Source organism: Euphorbia lathyris, chromosome 5 (assembly GCF_963576675.1).
Source record: "Euphorbia lathyris chromosome 5, ddEupLath1.1, whole genome shotgun sequence".
In the NCBI taxonomy this organism is placed as follows: domain Eukaryota; kingdom Viridiplantae; phylum Streptophyta; class Magnoliopsida; order Malpighiales; family Euphorbiaceae; genus Euphorbia; species Euphorbia lathyris.
Window position 1 is genome coordinate 10,689,138 of NC_088914.1, and position 17,296 is coordinate 10,706,433.

General features: G+C 34.1%; 1 protein-coding gene across 12 annotated transcripts; it reads left to right on the forward strand.

Moving 5' to 3' along the window:
- The first annotated feature begins 2,995 nt into the window (after window positions 1-2,995).
- On the forward strand, window positions 2,996-8,122 carry LOC136229045 (uncharacterized). Of its 12 annotated transcripts, none has more exons than XM_066017585.1 (8): window positions 2,996-3,262; window positions 3,405-3,562; window positions 4,484-4,840; window positions 4,938-5,074; window positions 5,683-6,032; window positions 6,190-6,286; window positions 6,383-6,661; window positions 6,777-8,122. In XM_066017585.1, exons 3-8 carry the CDS (start codon window positions 4,696-4,698, stop codon window positions 7,752-7,754), a joined length of 1,986 nt encoding a protein of 661 aa, XP_065873657.1. In that variant the 5' UTR covers window positions 2,996-3,262; window positions 3,405-3,562; window positions 4,484-4,695; the 3' UTR covers window positions 7,755-8,122. The 12 variants fall into 12 exon arrangements, with proteins under 12 accessions (XP_065873657.1, XP_065873661.1, XP_065873659.1 ...); XM_066017589.1 differs by having other exon boundaries at window positions 4,488-4,840; XM_066017587.1 differs by having other exon boundaries at window positions 3,405-3,510.
- The last annotated feature ends 9,174 nt before the right edge of the window (window positions 8,123-17,296 follow it).

Below are 17,296 nucleotides of genomic sequence, written 5' to 3' on the forward strand. Positions count from 1 at the left end.
CCATCCCCACCCAACGTTGCTCAAGTCCTTTTGATGCTCCCTTCCCATCCAGCGCAAGCTAACAGTTTTCTAGGTACTGATTTCTTCACTTGTCCTTTTCCGTGCAATTGAGTAATCCAACTTGGCTCTTAAATCGCTGATCAATTCTTCGATTCTGATGTTAATATTTGTATTTGTATATAAACTGAGCAATTTCGATTTACACTCCCGTTTATTGGGTTTGTTTGCCCTCTTTTCTTCTTTTGGATTTTATGTCAATGGATTTGGTAACTGCTAATAAACTGCTTTGATGTTTGGTTTAGAGGAAAGAATGATGGCATTTAATTTATCTTCATTTCGGGTTTCTTTACTTATTATTCTACACGGTTTCTTTTCAGTTTCACTATACTTGTTGATGTTTATTTATTGCTTTGATTCTCATAATTGATTATGGTGTAGGTTGATTACAAATTCCGAATTCCATTAGGATTCATATATAGGTGTTGCCTCACCAAAATTGACAACCCAGAAACTGTAGGAATTGACAAGCCACGACACTTACAGACCCTATTTTCTGAATCTATTAGAATTAGAATCGCCTTAAGAGGGAATCACGATCTAAGTACTTAACGAAGTTGGTCAGTTTATATATAATCGTCTTTGCAAGAATAAATTATTACTTATGTATAATCTGAAATATTGTTTATTATGTATTATAACTTTACGCGGTCCGTATAATCCCATAAGGACTTATATGCTAAAAATTGTCTCACATATAGCTTAGGAGTAGTTCATAATTGTCACACAGACCAAACCTAAAGTATTTATCGCCTAGATAACATTATAAAACCGAGTAGTTTAATAATTATGGATTTAATAATTGTGGATATAAATCCTGTGGATTCGATACCTAGACTTAACCAAATTTATTACTTGATAATGATGGGGTACACTTATCCCATAGTTGTCGTACAGAGCTTATACTCGAGCGTATGATAATAGCCCGAGTCGGTTCTCTACGCATCACGCATGCTCCTATAAAAGTAGTAATATTTGCTTTATTAGAGACGTGATTTTGCATATTCTTACATTTAAGATATTTCTCGACCATCCACTGTATAAACTTTTCCTTCTCAACAACTGAGTTTGAATCAGAACAATCTAATGGTGTTAAAACAATCTTGGTCATGTAAACTTGTGCTTGTGCAGTAATATTTGCAGAATTAACATGAGTAGTCTCTAAACTATTTGCTCCTTATGGCCTTTGTTCTTTAAACCAACCTGGATACCCCATCAAATTGAAACAAGATTCTCTTTCATGCCCATATTTGTTGCAAAAATTGCAATGTTTATCACTCTTGTTTCTTGAACTTCCCACCCTTTTTAGTAAAGTCTTTCTTCAAATTGTTTATACTTTCAAAACTCATTTGACTTACAAAAGAAGGTTGTATCTTAGTAACAACTTTTTTTCGTTTCCCAATCCTCAAGAACATTGAATATTCCTTATTGACATTTGGCAAATGGTCCATTAACAAAATATGGTCTCAAATGTGATCATGTTCTAAATTCAACCCTGAAATACATTTCATAAGTTGCTCCTCACCACATAACTTTTGTGCAATAACTCTTGCTTTTCCACATTTGCAACCAATAAAAGGCCTTAACACAACAAGTTATCCCACAATCTTATATCTTATTGAAAAATTCAACAACATACATGAATCCTAGCGTAACCTCACTAATTTCTTTCATAGGATGGCCATTACTTTCTCCATACCTCATCTCAATTTCATTCCACAAGGCTTTTGAAGCTGGGGTAAATAAGAAAACTTCAGCCAATTCTTTTAATAAAGTTATCCCGCTATCTGTTTCTTTCCACTTCTCATATTCTTCACAATTAACATCATTAGGTTTAATGTCTTTAAGCACAAAAGTAGCTTTTCTATTAACATTTAATGCTATTAAAATTTACATCTTCCATGAAATATAATTGTTGCCATTCAACAAATTACTTATAAGGATTAAGCCTGGATTCTCATATCCTTGCTGTGATTGTATTGAATAAGTAGATTTGTTATTGCTATCAATATCATGAGAGCCTTGAGAATTTGATTTCTGACTTGATTTCTACTAGATGTATTAATTCCCATGGATCCCCCATATTCCACTTTAACTTCATCTTCAATGTGAAAAGCTGCATCCACACAACTTTTTCTTTTCGACGACATTCTCAAATCAATTTGAGAAAAATCAATACAATTAAAAAAAAATGAATATTTCTATAACAAAGCTCCGATACCATGAAAAATGAACAAGGATCAAGAAAATATTCATTATAAATGCATAAAGGAATAGTACTCTTTATATTCCGCATAAGCATAACAATTTACAACTTCTTAACAAAGTAAAAAGGAAAACCACTTCTTCCCGCCAACTTGTTGAAGCTTATGGTGATCACCTACATCTGCCTTATGTTAATTTGTTGCTCTTCCTTTCCTTTTTTTTCTAACAAGATCTCAAGAAACGGTAAAAAAGGAAAAGAGCCAAATGGAATGTCTAGCCGACAAAGATAACAAGACAAAGATATTCAACAAATTTGGGAGATCACCACCAAAACAGCCCACGAAAAGCATTGGACGCCTGATGCGTAAAAGAATTTGAGATCCGAACATTCTTTCTCAAAATCTTAGAGAGAAGCTCCGGCTTCTCCCTAAAACGCTCCATTGGATCTATCCGGTTTGATTCCCCCTTGAACTTGAGTTGACTTGTAAGAAAAAAACAAAAGTAAATTTAAATAATTGAGTAGTATATTATGAATCATAATTTTAAATGCAAACAAAAAATAAATAAAAAGAGAAAAGAATATAAAAAAGGGAAAAACTGAAAACGACCCTCTATTGATATAAATGGATTTGGTAATGGAGAGGTCCACATATCTCAAATGGACTCTCTCTCCGATTTAGCAATTTTGCACAGTTGATCTAATCTAACCGATAACGTTGGATTAAATTAAAAAACATCATATGCCAAAATAAAAATCCCAACTTTACGTTTTTCTTGCTGTGGTTAATACAAATTTCCCATTTTTGTTTAAATTATTTTTCTTTAATCCTCTAAATTCTGATGGGTTCCATTTACGGTCTGTGAGAGAGTGTTAAAGGAGGTTGCTTTGGCCACTTGTGCTTTCTCTTTCTCTCTCTCTATCTGGCCCATACTAATTGAGAAAAAGGAAAAGGGGGAAACGAAAAAGCTTTTCGGGCACTGCTTCTCCTTCAAGTCTCCTGTAAGTATCAAACATTCTAGGGTATTTTGAAATTTCCCCAATTTTATATTGGAATTTGGGGGTTTCTTGTTTTGTTTTGTTTTGCTTCATTTTAATCTCTTCCTTGTTTGATTCATTGTTTTTTTCATTCAATTTCGTGTAGTAATGCTATTTTGTTGTTCCTGATCGAATCCAGATCCTATCCCTTTCTGATTGAGCTGTGTCAGCTGTTTTTTTGGGCTTAATACTGGAAAAGGAAGAGTTTTCTGGTATGAGTGATTAGAGGAGCAGTTCTTGGGTTCTTGAATTTGAAGTCAAAAGGTCTCAATTTGCTGTTCTGGGTTTTTTATAAGATGAAAAAAGCTTGTGGACGATTCTGTAATTGGTGCTTAAATTGATGCATCTTGGTTTCTGTAGATATGAAGTTGGTTTGATTATCCTGTTGTTTGATATGGATCTTTGATTTTGAAGTTGAAAATCTGTTGTTTTGATCTTGAGAACAACTGGGTTGGAGGGTTTTTTTTATGGTTGTATATAAAATTTTGAGTAATGTTCAAACAGATACTTGGTAGGCTTCCAAGGAAGCCATCGAAATCGTCTGATAATCGCGAAATTGGCAGTCAGTCTGCTCTTTCTTCAAATAGTTCATCTAGAAGCAATAATCTTGGTAATGACAATTTGTCGAATTCGCTTTCTGATTCTGCTCAACATTTAGGTTATAATCATGGAAGTAAGGTTGTAAATCCGAAACTAAATAGCAATTCAGTAGTTGCTCCATACGAGGCATTTACGGGTTTGTTTGCCTTCTTTTCTTCTTTTGGATTTTGTGTCAATGGATTTGGTAACTGTTAATAAACTGCTTTGATGTTTGGTTTAGAGGAAAGAATGATGGCATTTAATTTATCTTCATTTCTGGTTTCTTTACTTATTATTCTACAAGGTTTCTTTACTTATTTGAATCTTTGTAAGCTTCCTTTTCTGACCTTAAGAACCTTACTTGGGTTTCTTTGCATTTTAATTTATGTATGCGGTTCCTGTTGAATAGCACATAGAATTTGAAGTTATATCTGTTATTGAAGATGCAATCTTCTCTTATCACACAATTATATTTTCAGTTTTAATATCAATATTGGAGGTCCAGGATGTGGTTTCTTTCTATATGACATGATGCGTATCTCCACATGATTTCATTGTTCCATATTAATTGGTTATGTTATTGACATTTTCGTTTCTTTTATGAAGACAGGTTCAAGTGCAAACTAAGTTGAGTCTGGTTGTGTGCTGTGGAAGATGATGTTGATTATTGTAGATTTGCAAGACTTTTCTTTTTAGTGTGCCCTATCCTGTCTGTTATCCCTAATTTTTCAATTCCTAAATTCTGCCAGAGGAAATACCAAAACTGAAACTCCAAGCTCCATCCCTGCCAGCACTTGCATTTCTGTTTAAAATCACCAATGGCTCCTAAGCCTAAAGACAGAGGAAAACCATCTGCTTCAGCATTGCAGCCTCCGCCTGCCATCGAAGATCTCTTCACCACTCTCAACAAACACATCCAACAAGATTCTCATTATGAGCAAGCAGTCAAAGTTGCAAATCAAGGTCCAATGATCATATTTCCTTTTTTTCAAAATTCTGCATTTTTCGAATTGATTTATGATTATTGCCTCTTTTATTTATTTATTTTTTATTTTTGCAGTTCTTGCATCTGCTCCTGCTGATGAGGATGCACTTCGATGCAAGGTGGTTGCTTTGATAAAGATTGAAAAATTTGATGAAGCTCTTTCTACTATTCAGTCAGCTCGGAAGCTTCCAATTGACTTCAGTTTCTTCAAGGTAGACCAAATTCAGCTTTTCCTCTTTTGTTAATTTTCCGTTTATTTTGGTGCTTCTTTGGTTAATGGCATGTATTGCTGTATGCTATTATTTGTCCGAGTTTTATTAAATTGTGAAAAATAGGGAAGTTCTAGCTGAATTTGGGAGATATTTAGCCTACTGTGTGCATTTACTTTGTGATTTTGTTTAAGTGATTGAATAACTCACTTATGCTGTAAAGAGGAACGAAAGGTAAAAATAATATCCCCAATGAGCTTTGGCCAGTTTTTATTGGAGCCTTTTCTAGTACTTGGGCGACTTCAAATATCTTTGTGGAGTCCTGTGAACCGAAAATAGGGTGAAGAACATGTCTTTTTTATTATGTCAAACAAAGATTTTCTTGTGATCCCGTGAATTTCTTCTATTGAGGTACTTGTTATTTTTAAATTTCATCCTGCTACCTACTTGTTGCTTCATCTCACTATTAAGTTCTACTTGCTTATTATGAATTCTCTGGTGTGGTTTTAAGATTGATGTTAGATGGGGTACTGGATAAAAAATGTGCTTAAATTTCTCATGTGGTTGTCAGTATCAATAAATGGCCCATGGCCCATGTTTTCTCCTTATAGGCATACTGTTTATACAAACTGAACAAGCTGGATGAAGCTTTGGAATGCTTGAAAGGTCAAGAGAGCGACTCTGGGACCATGCTGTTAGAATCTCAGATTCTCTTCCGCCTGAAGAAATGGGATGCTGGTGTTGATCTCTATCAGAAACTTCAGAAGTCCAAGATTAAGGCGTTGGAAACAAACCTTGTTGCTGGATTAGTTTTGGGTGGGAGAGCTTCTGAAGTGCAAGGAATGGAGGCAAGTCAGATTAAAGCATCTCGTGACTTTGAGTTGGCATATAACATTGCTTGTTCCTTGATTGAAAGAAACATGTATACAGAAGCAGAACAGCTTTTGGTGACTGCCCAAAGGTGATTCATAGACTACTTTGCTGAAGGAACTTTTGTATGATGAGTTAGCATGCTTTGCTTTGCTTCATTTCTTTCATCAATCCTTTGGAATAAATTTGTTCAAATAAGTGAGTATGATGACTTAACATTGCTCCATGTTTTTCCATAATTCTGTCAGAGTTGGTCAGGAAGATTTGATGAATGATGACTGGGCTGATGATGCAATAGAGAATGAATTGGCTCGTATATCTGTCCAATTGGCTTACACTCAGCAGGTAACATAATGATGTTCTAGTCTGAATTTCTTTATTACTAATTTAATCATTTACAGGTTTTGGTAGCCAAATAATGCTCGTTGCTTATTTTATCAGCTCTTAGGACATTCACCAGAGGCAATGAAAGCTTACACCGACATTATTAACAAAAATCTGGAAGATGAATTGTCTTCTGCTGTGGCAGTCAACAACCTTGTTGCTTTGAAAGGAACAAGGGATGTTTCTGATAACCTGAGGAAACTTGACCGGCTCAAAGCCAAGGATGCACAAGGTTTCCAGCTTTCTGATGCACTTGAAAAGCTTTCTGCAAGACAAAGGGAGGCAATATATGTGAATCGAGTGCTTTTACTTCTCCACTCAAATAAGATGGATCAGGTATCTATTTGACTTTTTTGCATTTCTTTGTTTTGTGAGATATACATTTTCATAAAATACAATGAGTGGATTCTCAGTATCTATAAATGTCCTATTTCATTGCCATCATTAACAGGCACGAGAAATTGTAGCTGCTCTGCCAGACATGTTTGCTGACAGTGTGGTACCAGTGCTGCTCCAGGCTGCAGTTTTGGTTAGAGAGAATAAGGCTGGTAGAGCTGAAGAAATACTGGGTCAGTTTGTTGAAAAGTTCCCTGAAAAGTCCAAGATAATTCTTCTTGCAAGGGCACAAGTAGCTGCTGCCGCTGGCCATCCACAAGTTGCAGCTGACTCGTTGGCTAAGATAACTGATATTCAGCACATGCCTGCCACTGTTGCCACCATTGTCGCTCTTAAAGAGCGGGCTGGAGACATCGATGGTGCATCTGCAGTTCTCGACGCTGCAATCAAATGGTGGACAAATGCCATGAGTGAGGACAACAAGTTGGATGTTATAATGCAAGAAGCTGCTTCCTTTAAGATCAAGCATGGACGGGAAGAAGAAGCTGCCCACCTATACGAGCAACTTGTGAAAAGCCATGGCACCGTTGAGGCATTGGCTGGCCTGGTAAGTACAATCGCCCGTGTCAATGTTGACAAGGCGGAAACTTATGAGAAGCAGCTAAAACCTTTACCAGGTCTGAAAGGGATCGACGTGGATAGTTTGGAGAAAACTTCAGGGGCAAAACATGTCGAAGGTTCTCATATATTGGCTGCTGATGTGCACGATGAAGGCAAGAAAGAGAAACCGAAGAAAAAGAGAAAGAGAAAACCTAAGTACCCTAAAGGGTTTGACCCTGCGAATCCTGGTCCTCCTCCAGATCCAGAAAGATGGCTCCCCAAGAGAGAGAGATCGAGTTACAAGCCGAAGAGAAAGGATAAGAGAGCAGCTCAGGTGAGAGGATCTCAAGGTGCTGTGGTTAGAGATAAGCATGAAGCTGCTGCCACTTCCAATTCCTCAAGTTCAAAATCAGGCCAAACTGGTAGTTCCAAAGCAGCCGCTGAACAACTAAAACCTTCATCCAAGTCATCAAGAAAGAAATCAAGGAAATGACTATGAACTCCTCACTGAGGTTCTCCAATTAGAAACATTACAAGAGCAAAGAAGAGATAAACCTCTATTTTATCGGATAATTTTTTTATAACTATTTCTAATTTATCAGTTAGTTTCTTCAACGAAACCGAGATTTTGAAGGTCTAGCATCATTGTGTCAAGTTGATTTCAGAATAACTGGAACATATAGGATTCTTAATACTCCTTTTCCTTGTCTACAACTCATTTGGGAGGAGGCTGCTCTATGATTAATGGTTTCGAGTTTTGATTTGCATCTGTCTGCCTGAGGTCAACATCAGGCTGCTCAGGTGCGTGAGTGCTTTCTTTCAATTTGGTATGCCATTGTCAATTTGGATTATTCTTCTTTTGCTTGGCACTGTTTTTTTACTTTCTTTTTGCATTGATATACTGTTATTATATGAGGGTGAGCCTTGGCGCAACGGTAAACGTTGTTGCCGACTTGCCCCCAATACACCCTTGTGGTGGGACCCCTCCCCGGACCCTCGCTCAGCGGGGACTCGTCATGCACCGGGCTGCCTTTTTTTTATACTGTTATTATATCTGGCATGTTGGCACTGCTGGTCACGAAAATCAGTATGTTTACAGAGTGTCTTTTTCACCCAAAAGGACTATCGTCTACATCATGGTTGCTATGTCATATGTGCATGGAGTAAGAGATTGATTTTTGTGGCTGACATTGCATCATAGTATAAGTAGATTTTATTGCTTTCTTTTGGTCAAAAAGGTTATTTTACAATTTTATTGATATTATTGGTAATTAGCACCGATAGTCATATAAGTAAGTTTCGACAATGTTCCAATAAGGTTACAAATGGTAAAATTTCAATATTCGTTTAATATATTGTTGTATTGATATGAAATCAGTAAAGATATTTGTTGTTTATAATCATTTTTTGATTTTATGGTTCTCCAAATCACGTTTCTGTAAACGGGATTAAATAGTTGCATGAGCAGCAAACGTGGATTTTGTTATTTTAGGTCTACTCCAATTGCCAATTTCTGTTAGCTGCTGAAGACGTTTGTTTGTTTGTTCATTTGGGTGATGCGTAGAGTCTTGCCTGATAAGACATGATGCGTTCAAGTTATAAATATGCGAAATTTATGTGTATCGGGTAGAAGTTAGTTTAGATAATTGGACTTCGCTTATTTGAACAATCTATTGTCCGAGTTCTTGGATCCAGTCTTCCATGTCACTTGGAGGACCTCCAATTCACACGTGTATTTTAACCCCATTTAATAATTAAAATAGCAGGGCCTCTTATAATATGTGTAGGTCCATATTACATGTGGCAAAATATGTATCATCTATTTGACGTGGAGAACTGGATATTTCTAATAATTTCTTCTAATAATTTCTCCTATTGTCCACAATTTTCTTCATATTACTAACATTGAAATGATCATAGTTGTTTATTGTGGACATAAGGTTTCATCTAGGGTTGCAAATGGGGCTGAGTGGGGATGGAGACTACTCCACGGTCTCTGTTTCCGTAGATGAAATGAGAACAAAATTTGTACCTGTCTCCATCCTCGTGGGAATTTGGATTCCCGTGGGGATCTCCATTCCCCAATTACTTAAATTCTAAATAACATTTTCTTTAGTGGAATACAATTAGACAAATACAATCTATGAACCATTAGTATATTTGAACCTATCAAATATGAAAATAAATAAAATTATCTGAATATAAAAAATATCTAAAAATTAATATAGATTATAAATTTTGTCCAGTATAAATTTTGACCGGGAAAGTGATCAACTTTTTTCATTTTTGTTTGTAATGTTGCGCCTGAAAGTAGTAGTCAATCCTACGTTTTTGTCTGGCTTTACGTTTCTAATAACTTTGAGACCTCAGTCAAAAACGCACACTAAATTGAATTGAATACAAGCCGAAGCCGGTCGATCGAAACTTCAGTTCTGTAAAACGCTTAATTAAGAATAAATTAAATTAAACTGAAAAGCCCCTTTTAATTAAATAAAATACTTCACCTTTTTCTTTTTAGTTCTTCTTTTAGAATTTATACTATGCTCGTCAAAATTGAAACGGTTACAAAATAAAAAAATATAGAAAATTAATTAATTTTTTAATATAGTATTCCAGAGATTGGGATAAAGAGTTGTTAGTGGAAGTTTTCGAGATATTACAAAAATTCATAAACTGTCTGTTGGTACTTTAAGTAGTGAGGATCGGTTAATATGGAAATTCCATTCTTCGGGACGTTACACAATCAAAAGTGCTTACAGGTTGGCTACAACTTTGGAAGCATGTGAAAGATTTTATGTTCAGGGAGCTTGGAAAAAATTGTGGTATGCTGAAATTTCACAAAAAGTCCGACATTTTGGTTGGCAACTAGCACGAAATTGTCTCCTAACACGTGTGAATCTTCTATTTCGTGGGTTACAGGTATGTAGTACTTGTGTGATATGTAAAAACCTTGGGAGGATGGATGAAATCTTTTTATTGAATGTGCGGGAGCTATACGAGTGTGGCAGAATGCGGGGATGCTGGAGCGAATTAATGCGGAGGCGGCAGTGGCTGAGAATCTGACAGCATGGTTTCATAATATGATTAGAGCAGCACCGGAACAAATTGTGAAAACATTTTTGATGCACCTCTGGAGTTTATGGCAGGCTAGGAATACCCGTCTTTGGCAGTATGAGATTCGCACAACAGATCAGATAGTAGCTCAAGCTTGCACAATGCTTAATGATTGGTCAGAAGCAAATGCCTTGAGGAATCGGACTGGTACGGAAAAACAGCGGATTGGAAATACAGTAGCAGGAAATAATTCATTCGCTACTTGCACGGCTTGGCACCCGCCATCGGAATGATTTCTCTCGTGTTGTGTTGATGCCGCATGTTTTAACGCTGATGGTCGTGCAAGGATGGGAGCAGCAGTAAGAGATGCAAATGGGCAGTTTGTAATGGGAAGATGTGTGGATCTGTTATGTTGTCCAACAACTCGAGAATGTGAGGCCAAAGCTCTATTACAGGCTATGCAATGGCTAGAAGCTGTTGGAAGAAGGAATGTGGTTTCGAATCTGATGCTAAACAAATGATTGATGCAATAAACTCTAGTTCTGTTGATTATTCCGAATTTGGGGATAGAATTATTCAAATACGATCGATTCTAACATCAAATAACTCTTACTCAGTCAAATGGATGGCGGCAAGCGAATGAGATGGCACATGTGTTAGCACAGTCTTCTCGTTTATCCACTTGCCCTTCTTTTTTTAATTTATTACCGAGTTATGTTTATGTTTCATTGTTATAATTTTGCCATGATTTGGCTCATTAATGCATTGTTCTTTTGATTAAAAAAAATATAGTAAAATATTAATAAAAGTTATATTATAATTTTAAATATCAAACTAATAAATTTATACAATACTCTTCCAAAAAAAATAAATCCAATATAATAAGAAAATACAATAAAATTCAATATATAAATTAAAATGTATACATATTATTATTATTAACATATATAAATAAATGGCTGTAAAAAGAACATATATAAATAAATTATAGCTTAATTATTTAGTTTATTAGATTTTTACACGTTACGGTTAAATCAACACTTTTTTTTAAACGTTAGGATCAAACTTGACCTTTATAGAGAGTTGATTGGATCAAACCGTTCAACTGGAACCGGATCAAACAGTTCATAGTTTATCCAGTTGGTTTAAGCGGTTCTAGTCAAGTTTTTCTTTTTTGAAGAACAATAAGTTCTGATCGGTTTTCATAGTTCTGATCGAACCGGGTTGATTCAGTCAGTTTAAATCTAACAACTATGATTTATAAACCCAAAGTGCTCAATTGGAACCGAGTCAAATGGTTCACGGTTTGTCCGGTCAATTCAATCAGTGCTAGTGGGTTTTCTTTGTTGAAAAATTATAAACTAAAAAAGGGATCAGTTCCAATTGAACCAGATTAACCCGACTAGTGCGGTCCAGGCAATGGTGGAGCTAGGAATCTATATCTGGAGGGTTAATTTTAGCACTGTTATGGGAATAATTTTTCGAAGTCCAGCCGTCAGGATTGAACAAAAAAAATTAGCCTCCAACATGCTAAAACTTTATCGTTTTGGCATGTTTGCTAAAAAATTATAACATTTTTACATTTTTTTATTTATAAATTTTTTATAATTTTCATAAAATTTAATTCAGAAATTAAGTTATTTAAATCTCAAAAATAAGAATTTGAGTTTTTCAATGGAAAAGAGATATGATAAATTTAAGTCCATTTGGAAAAATAAAGTTTTATCAAATAAAATGAGTTTGGTAGGGTTTGAACATGACCCCTCACTTTAAAACAAGCCTTTTAAATCAACTTAGTCACTTTGAAATATTGAAAATAATATTACATAGGTTAAATATAAACCAATATTAGAAGGGCTATAAGTAGACCCATCCGTTCCGTCCAGGCCCGTGCTCCTTGGACCGGGCTTGGATAATGAAAATTGAATTTAGACCCAGCCTGGCTCAGACCCGCTAAAGCCCGTCTATTTTTTGGACGGGCTTGTGATTAATAAAAATAGCACGGGCCGGTCTATCCCGGCTCGCCTATTAATAAATTTATATATTTATATATTAAATATTTATTTTAAATATAATATTTATTTTTTATAATTAAAAATTATATATATATATATATAGGTGGGTTTATATGGGTTGAGCTTGAGATTTGATTTTTAAGCCCGAACCCACCTAAATTAATAATAGCGGACTGGGCTGGACTTGGACTGAATATTTTTACCTAAAATCCAATAGGCTCAGCCCGAGCCCGGCCCATGGCCAGATCTAATTATAAGGAACGAAACTAACGATACTCAAAGTCGGAGCCGATCACTGGGGGGCTTCAACCTCGGGCTCTAAGCTGTGTCCAGGTCTAACAACTATTATTTATACACTTTTATTTTGTAAATTAGCCTGTTAATTGTTGTAAGAAAAACTACTCTCTAAGGTCACAAATAGATAAAGTTTAAAGTTTTTCATTAAAATTAATAAAAATATTAATTACACTATTAAAATAATTAAATTACCTTCAACACTTTTCTACTAAAACACTATTTTCTATGCAAATTTCTACCGCAAAGTTTATACTTTCTACCGCACCATTTTGACATTTATACCCTTCTTATAATTTCAAACCAATAACTAAAAACTCTCAAATCCTCTCTAGCTTTTGAAGCTTTTCATAAAACCCGACCTAAAACGACATACCGCCAAAAGAAGGAAGGGGAAAAGGCTTAATGAACCTTCCGATAAGTTTTTTTTTTTAATATGTCCGAAATCACGGGTTCCGCCTCCGAAATCGAAGACGGAACCCTTTTTTTTTTTGCCTAAACGGAACTCCGACGCCGTTGCCACCACGGGCGGAACGGACGAACTGTTCGTTCCGCCCCTGGTGGCAACGGCGTCGGTCATACTTTCCACCGTATGGTGGAAAGTATGGCGCACCCGTTCCACCGTAAGGTGGAACTGGGTTCCACGCTCGTTCCACCTGATGGTGGAACAGGTGCGCCATACTTTTAGGCTTATTCCTTAAAAAAAATAAAAATTTAAAAAACGAATTTTAAATTTAAATTTATATCGTAAGATTACTTCGTGTTCGAAATCATGGTCTTCGGGAATACTCGGGTTCATTTTCGTCAAATTCGGATTTTTAGGTTTGGGAGAGAAGAGAAAGAGAGGAAAAAAATTTGAGTTTTTGAAAAAAATAAAATAAGATGGGTATAAATGTCAAAAAAGGTGCGGTGGATGAAAAAAAAGTTGCAGTATATAACAACTCACGTAAATAATGGTAAATTTGACAAAAAGAAAATCAAAAGTGCACTACTAATATACAAGGCGGTATAAAAAAAAAAAAAAAAAAAAACAAATTGATAATCCTAAAATCACATCTATTTGAGACAGGAGGGGTATGGAAATTAGTCCCAAAAAAAATACATATCTCTACTATATATATTAAAAAATTACTCCCCTTAAAGTTTTAATATATGTGTTGAAATGTTTTCATCAATATCAATAAAATATTAATTAACTATATTAAAATGAGTAATTTACTCTTAATATTTCTCTCCTAAAATACTACTTTCTATGTAAAAACTTTTTTCTCTTAATTAGTAGCTTAATTATAGATACAATTGATTTAGATACTCCATAAAATATACAAAAGTTCATAATTGCTGTTGATAGAAGTAGCGGAAAGTAAATAGATTTTTAATTAGTAAAATTTAATTTGTTGTTGGAAGTGTACTTAAGGCCCGTTTAGTTTACATACTGTTTGTTGTTACGATTTGCTGTTGGAAAAATCTACTTTTCATAAAAATATGAATTCACTGTTTTTGTAAAAAATCTACTATTCATAATTAAAAGGCAAACAAGAGTTATAACCAAACACCTAAAATTCTCTTCTTTAAAATGAAAAGTCAAACAGAAAAAGGGAATAAACAAACACCCCCTTAATCATTCAATTACATATAAATAAACTTTACTTTTTTTATAGATTTATTTGATTCGCCAATTGGGTAACAGCTAATGTTATGGGCCGGAACCAGCCATCTCAACTCCATCTGGGCCCGAAGTCCACTAAAGCACTTACTCTATCTATAAAAGGCGCACCAACCACCAATAAGGGATATGATCTCTCTCTCGTAGTTTACTCTCTCTCTATTTAAACTAACTTGGACGTCGGAGTGTTCCCATGGTCCGCTCCCCGCATAAAGAAGACATCTGACACCACAGGAAAGACATCCGGCCGCAAAGATCCACGTTGCCCCCACATCTACATTATTTATTATTTTAGAAAATTAAGAGGATATTTATGTCCAAATATATCATTGAATCTATTGTTGCTTACAATAAAATTAGCAAAACATCTCACATTTTAAAAAATAGAGTAATTAATTTATTAGTCTTTATATTTTGACAAAATATACTATTTAGTCCCTGTATTTTTAAAACACACGGTAAGGTCTCTAACCTTTTTCTTGATGAACTGTTTAGTCCTTCCATTTGTAGAAAAACATGAAAATTGAAAACGAGAAAAATGAAAAAAATGCGAAAAACCGAAAAAATGCGAAAAATGAAAAGAAAAATGAAAAACCGGAAAAAAGAGAAAATAGAAAAACGGTGAAAAATGTTGCAAAATGGAAATTAAAAAAACGGTGAAAATTGTTGAAAATGGAAATTAAAAGAAACGAGAAAAATGTAAAAAAAAACAAGAAAAAACGAAAACTATATACTAATTTATTGATTTCGGTTAATCTAATTTTGTATTTGATTTCGATTCGATTTTTCACATTTTTCGTGCTTTTCATGTTTTTCGTCGATTTTAATTATGTAAATAAAATTTTATGATTACATTGAATTAGGAAAATATAAATATTGTAATGGTCATTACATTACATCATGATTGTCAACCAAACATGGTAATGGAATTACCATTCCATTCCATTCCATTACAACTTTGATTACATTACGATCTTGATTACATTACATTGCATTACGGCATACCAAACGGATTTAGTTTTCAATAGGCAATCAAACCAATTTCAATAGGCAAAATATACTAAAAAAAACAAATTCAAATTAACTTCAAAGGTGCATATGTAAAAAAATATTGACAGCTTAGAGAGGTGCGGACCGACACTATGGCTGGAAATGCCTTGATCCCGAAATACCTTTCAATATAATGGGGGAGGATTTTAGCTTGTCAAAATCCCCGACTGCTCCCCAATTCCCTTTAAAATTTTGACACTGTGTAATTTTATCATGCGTTCGTCTGTGACCTTAAATTTATGGTTTGGACCACCAAGTTGATAGTAATTCTTATGCTCTTTTAAACATTAGCCTCAAAATTTCATATACAAAAGAGGAAAAACTAAATATTATTAAAATTTAAATAAAATAAACTAAAGAACACATCTATACTATATATAATAGTGGAGGCTGTAAGAAATTGATGAAAAAGTTTTGAAGGCTTTTGTTATAAGTTGACGCATTAAGAAAAATCTGATAAATAAAAAATAATTAATTATATAAATTCCTTAATTTTAATTAATTCTTATTATGTCTAGATTTATATGGTAATTATTAATTTACAACTTAAACAGAAACGGTTTTATGAGAAGATCAAAAGTTGATATCTCTACATTGATTTTTCCTCTATCATCTCTAAGACTTTAATTATCTCTCTCAATTCTCAAGATAGGAATTTTATTCCTACACATTTTAATTTCTTTCTCATATTTACTTACATGTGAGTAAAATCTTTCTCTATTCTGATTTTTCTATTTAACCATCTAACCAATTTTCTCTATTTTTTTTTTTTTGTTAAAGATTATTTATTTCTTTTGCTAATTAACTTTCAAAAAAAATAACCATTGATGCAAAGATGATAAATGTATACTTTAGTTTTGGCAAAAAGCATCCTAAGGCCCCTGATCTTTCATTGTTTAGTGCATTAAGCCCTCGATTTTTTATTTAGACACATTGAGCCCCTGATCTTTCATCATTTGGTGCATTAAGCCCTCGATCTTTCATTTAGACACATTGAGCCCTTGATCTATCATATATGGGTGTATTAGGCCCTTCCATAAATCAATTAATATATAGGTTTATTAAGGGCATGTTTGGTTAGGTTTATATAACTGCAACGTTTCGCATATTCTCTGGACACTACAGCATTTTAGAGCTTTTCACGAAAAGTTTTTTTCATGAACATTTGTTTGTAGTTACTTGTTATTGATAAAATTACCCTTCTTATTTCCACAAAATGTGCTTCAATTTTAATATTATTTTTTAGAACATAATTATCGAAAAACAAGGTTTTGTTGTGTTCAATAAATTTTTTATTTTTTATTTAAATTATTTTTTTTAATTTGTATAATATATTTTTTTATTTAGAATTTGTTATTTTTAGAACATCATTTGTTGTCACACCAAACATGCCTTTAATAAACTATATATTAATTGATTTATGGAATGGGATAATACACCCATATATGATAGATCAATGGCTCAATGTGTCTAAATGAAAGATCGAGGGCTTAATGCAGCAAATGATGAAAGATCAGGAGCTCAATGTGTCTAAATAAAAGATCGAGGGCTTAATGCACCAAACAATGAAAGATCAGGGCCTCAGGATGCTTTTTGCCTTTAGTTTTCAGGAGATTGGAAACTCAGTAGGGTTCATTCTGTGGTTCTTAGATTTTAAAATAAGAATTGGTTTATAGTTATTAGTTCAATTTAATATTTTTAGTCACTAAATTTGTTTGGGTTTACATGTCCATAAAAACTTTCTTAATTTTATTGATATTAGCTTTCGATGGAACTTCATCACTCCATCATTAAGTGAATTTTTTTGTTGTTTCATTATATAACAAAGTTCTATAGCTTTGAAATTTTACATACTGAGATCGAATGCTCTTACATTTCCTGAAACTTACATTTTCTTTATCTTCATCTCAACTTTTGGGGTTGTCTTCGAATCATGGGTGGAGAGTGGAGCCTAAT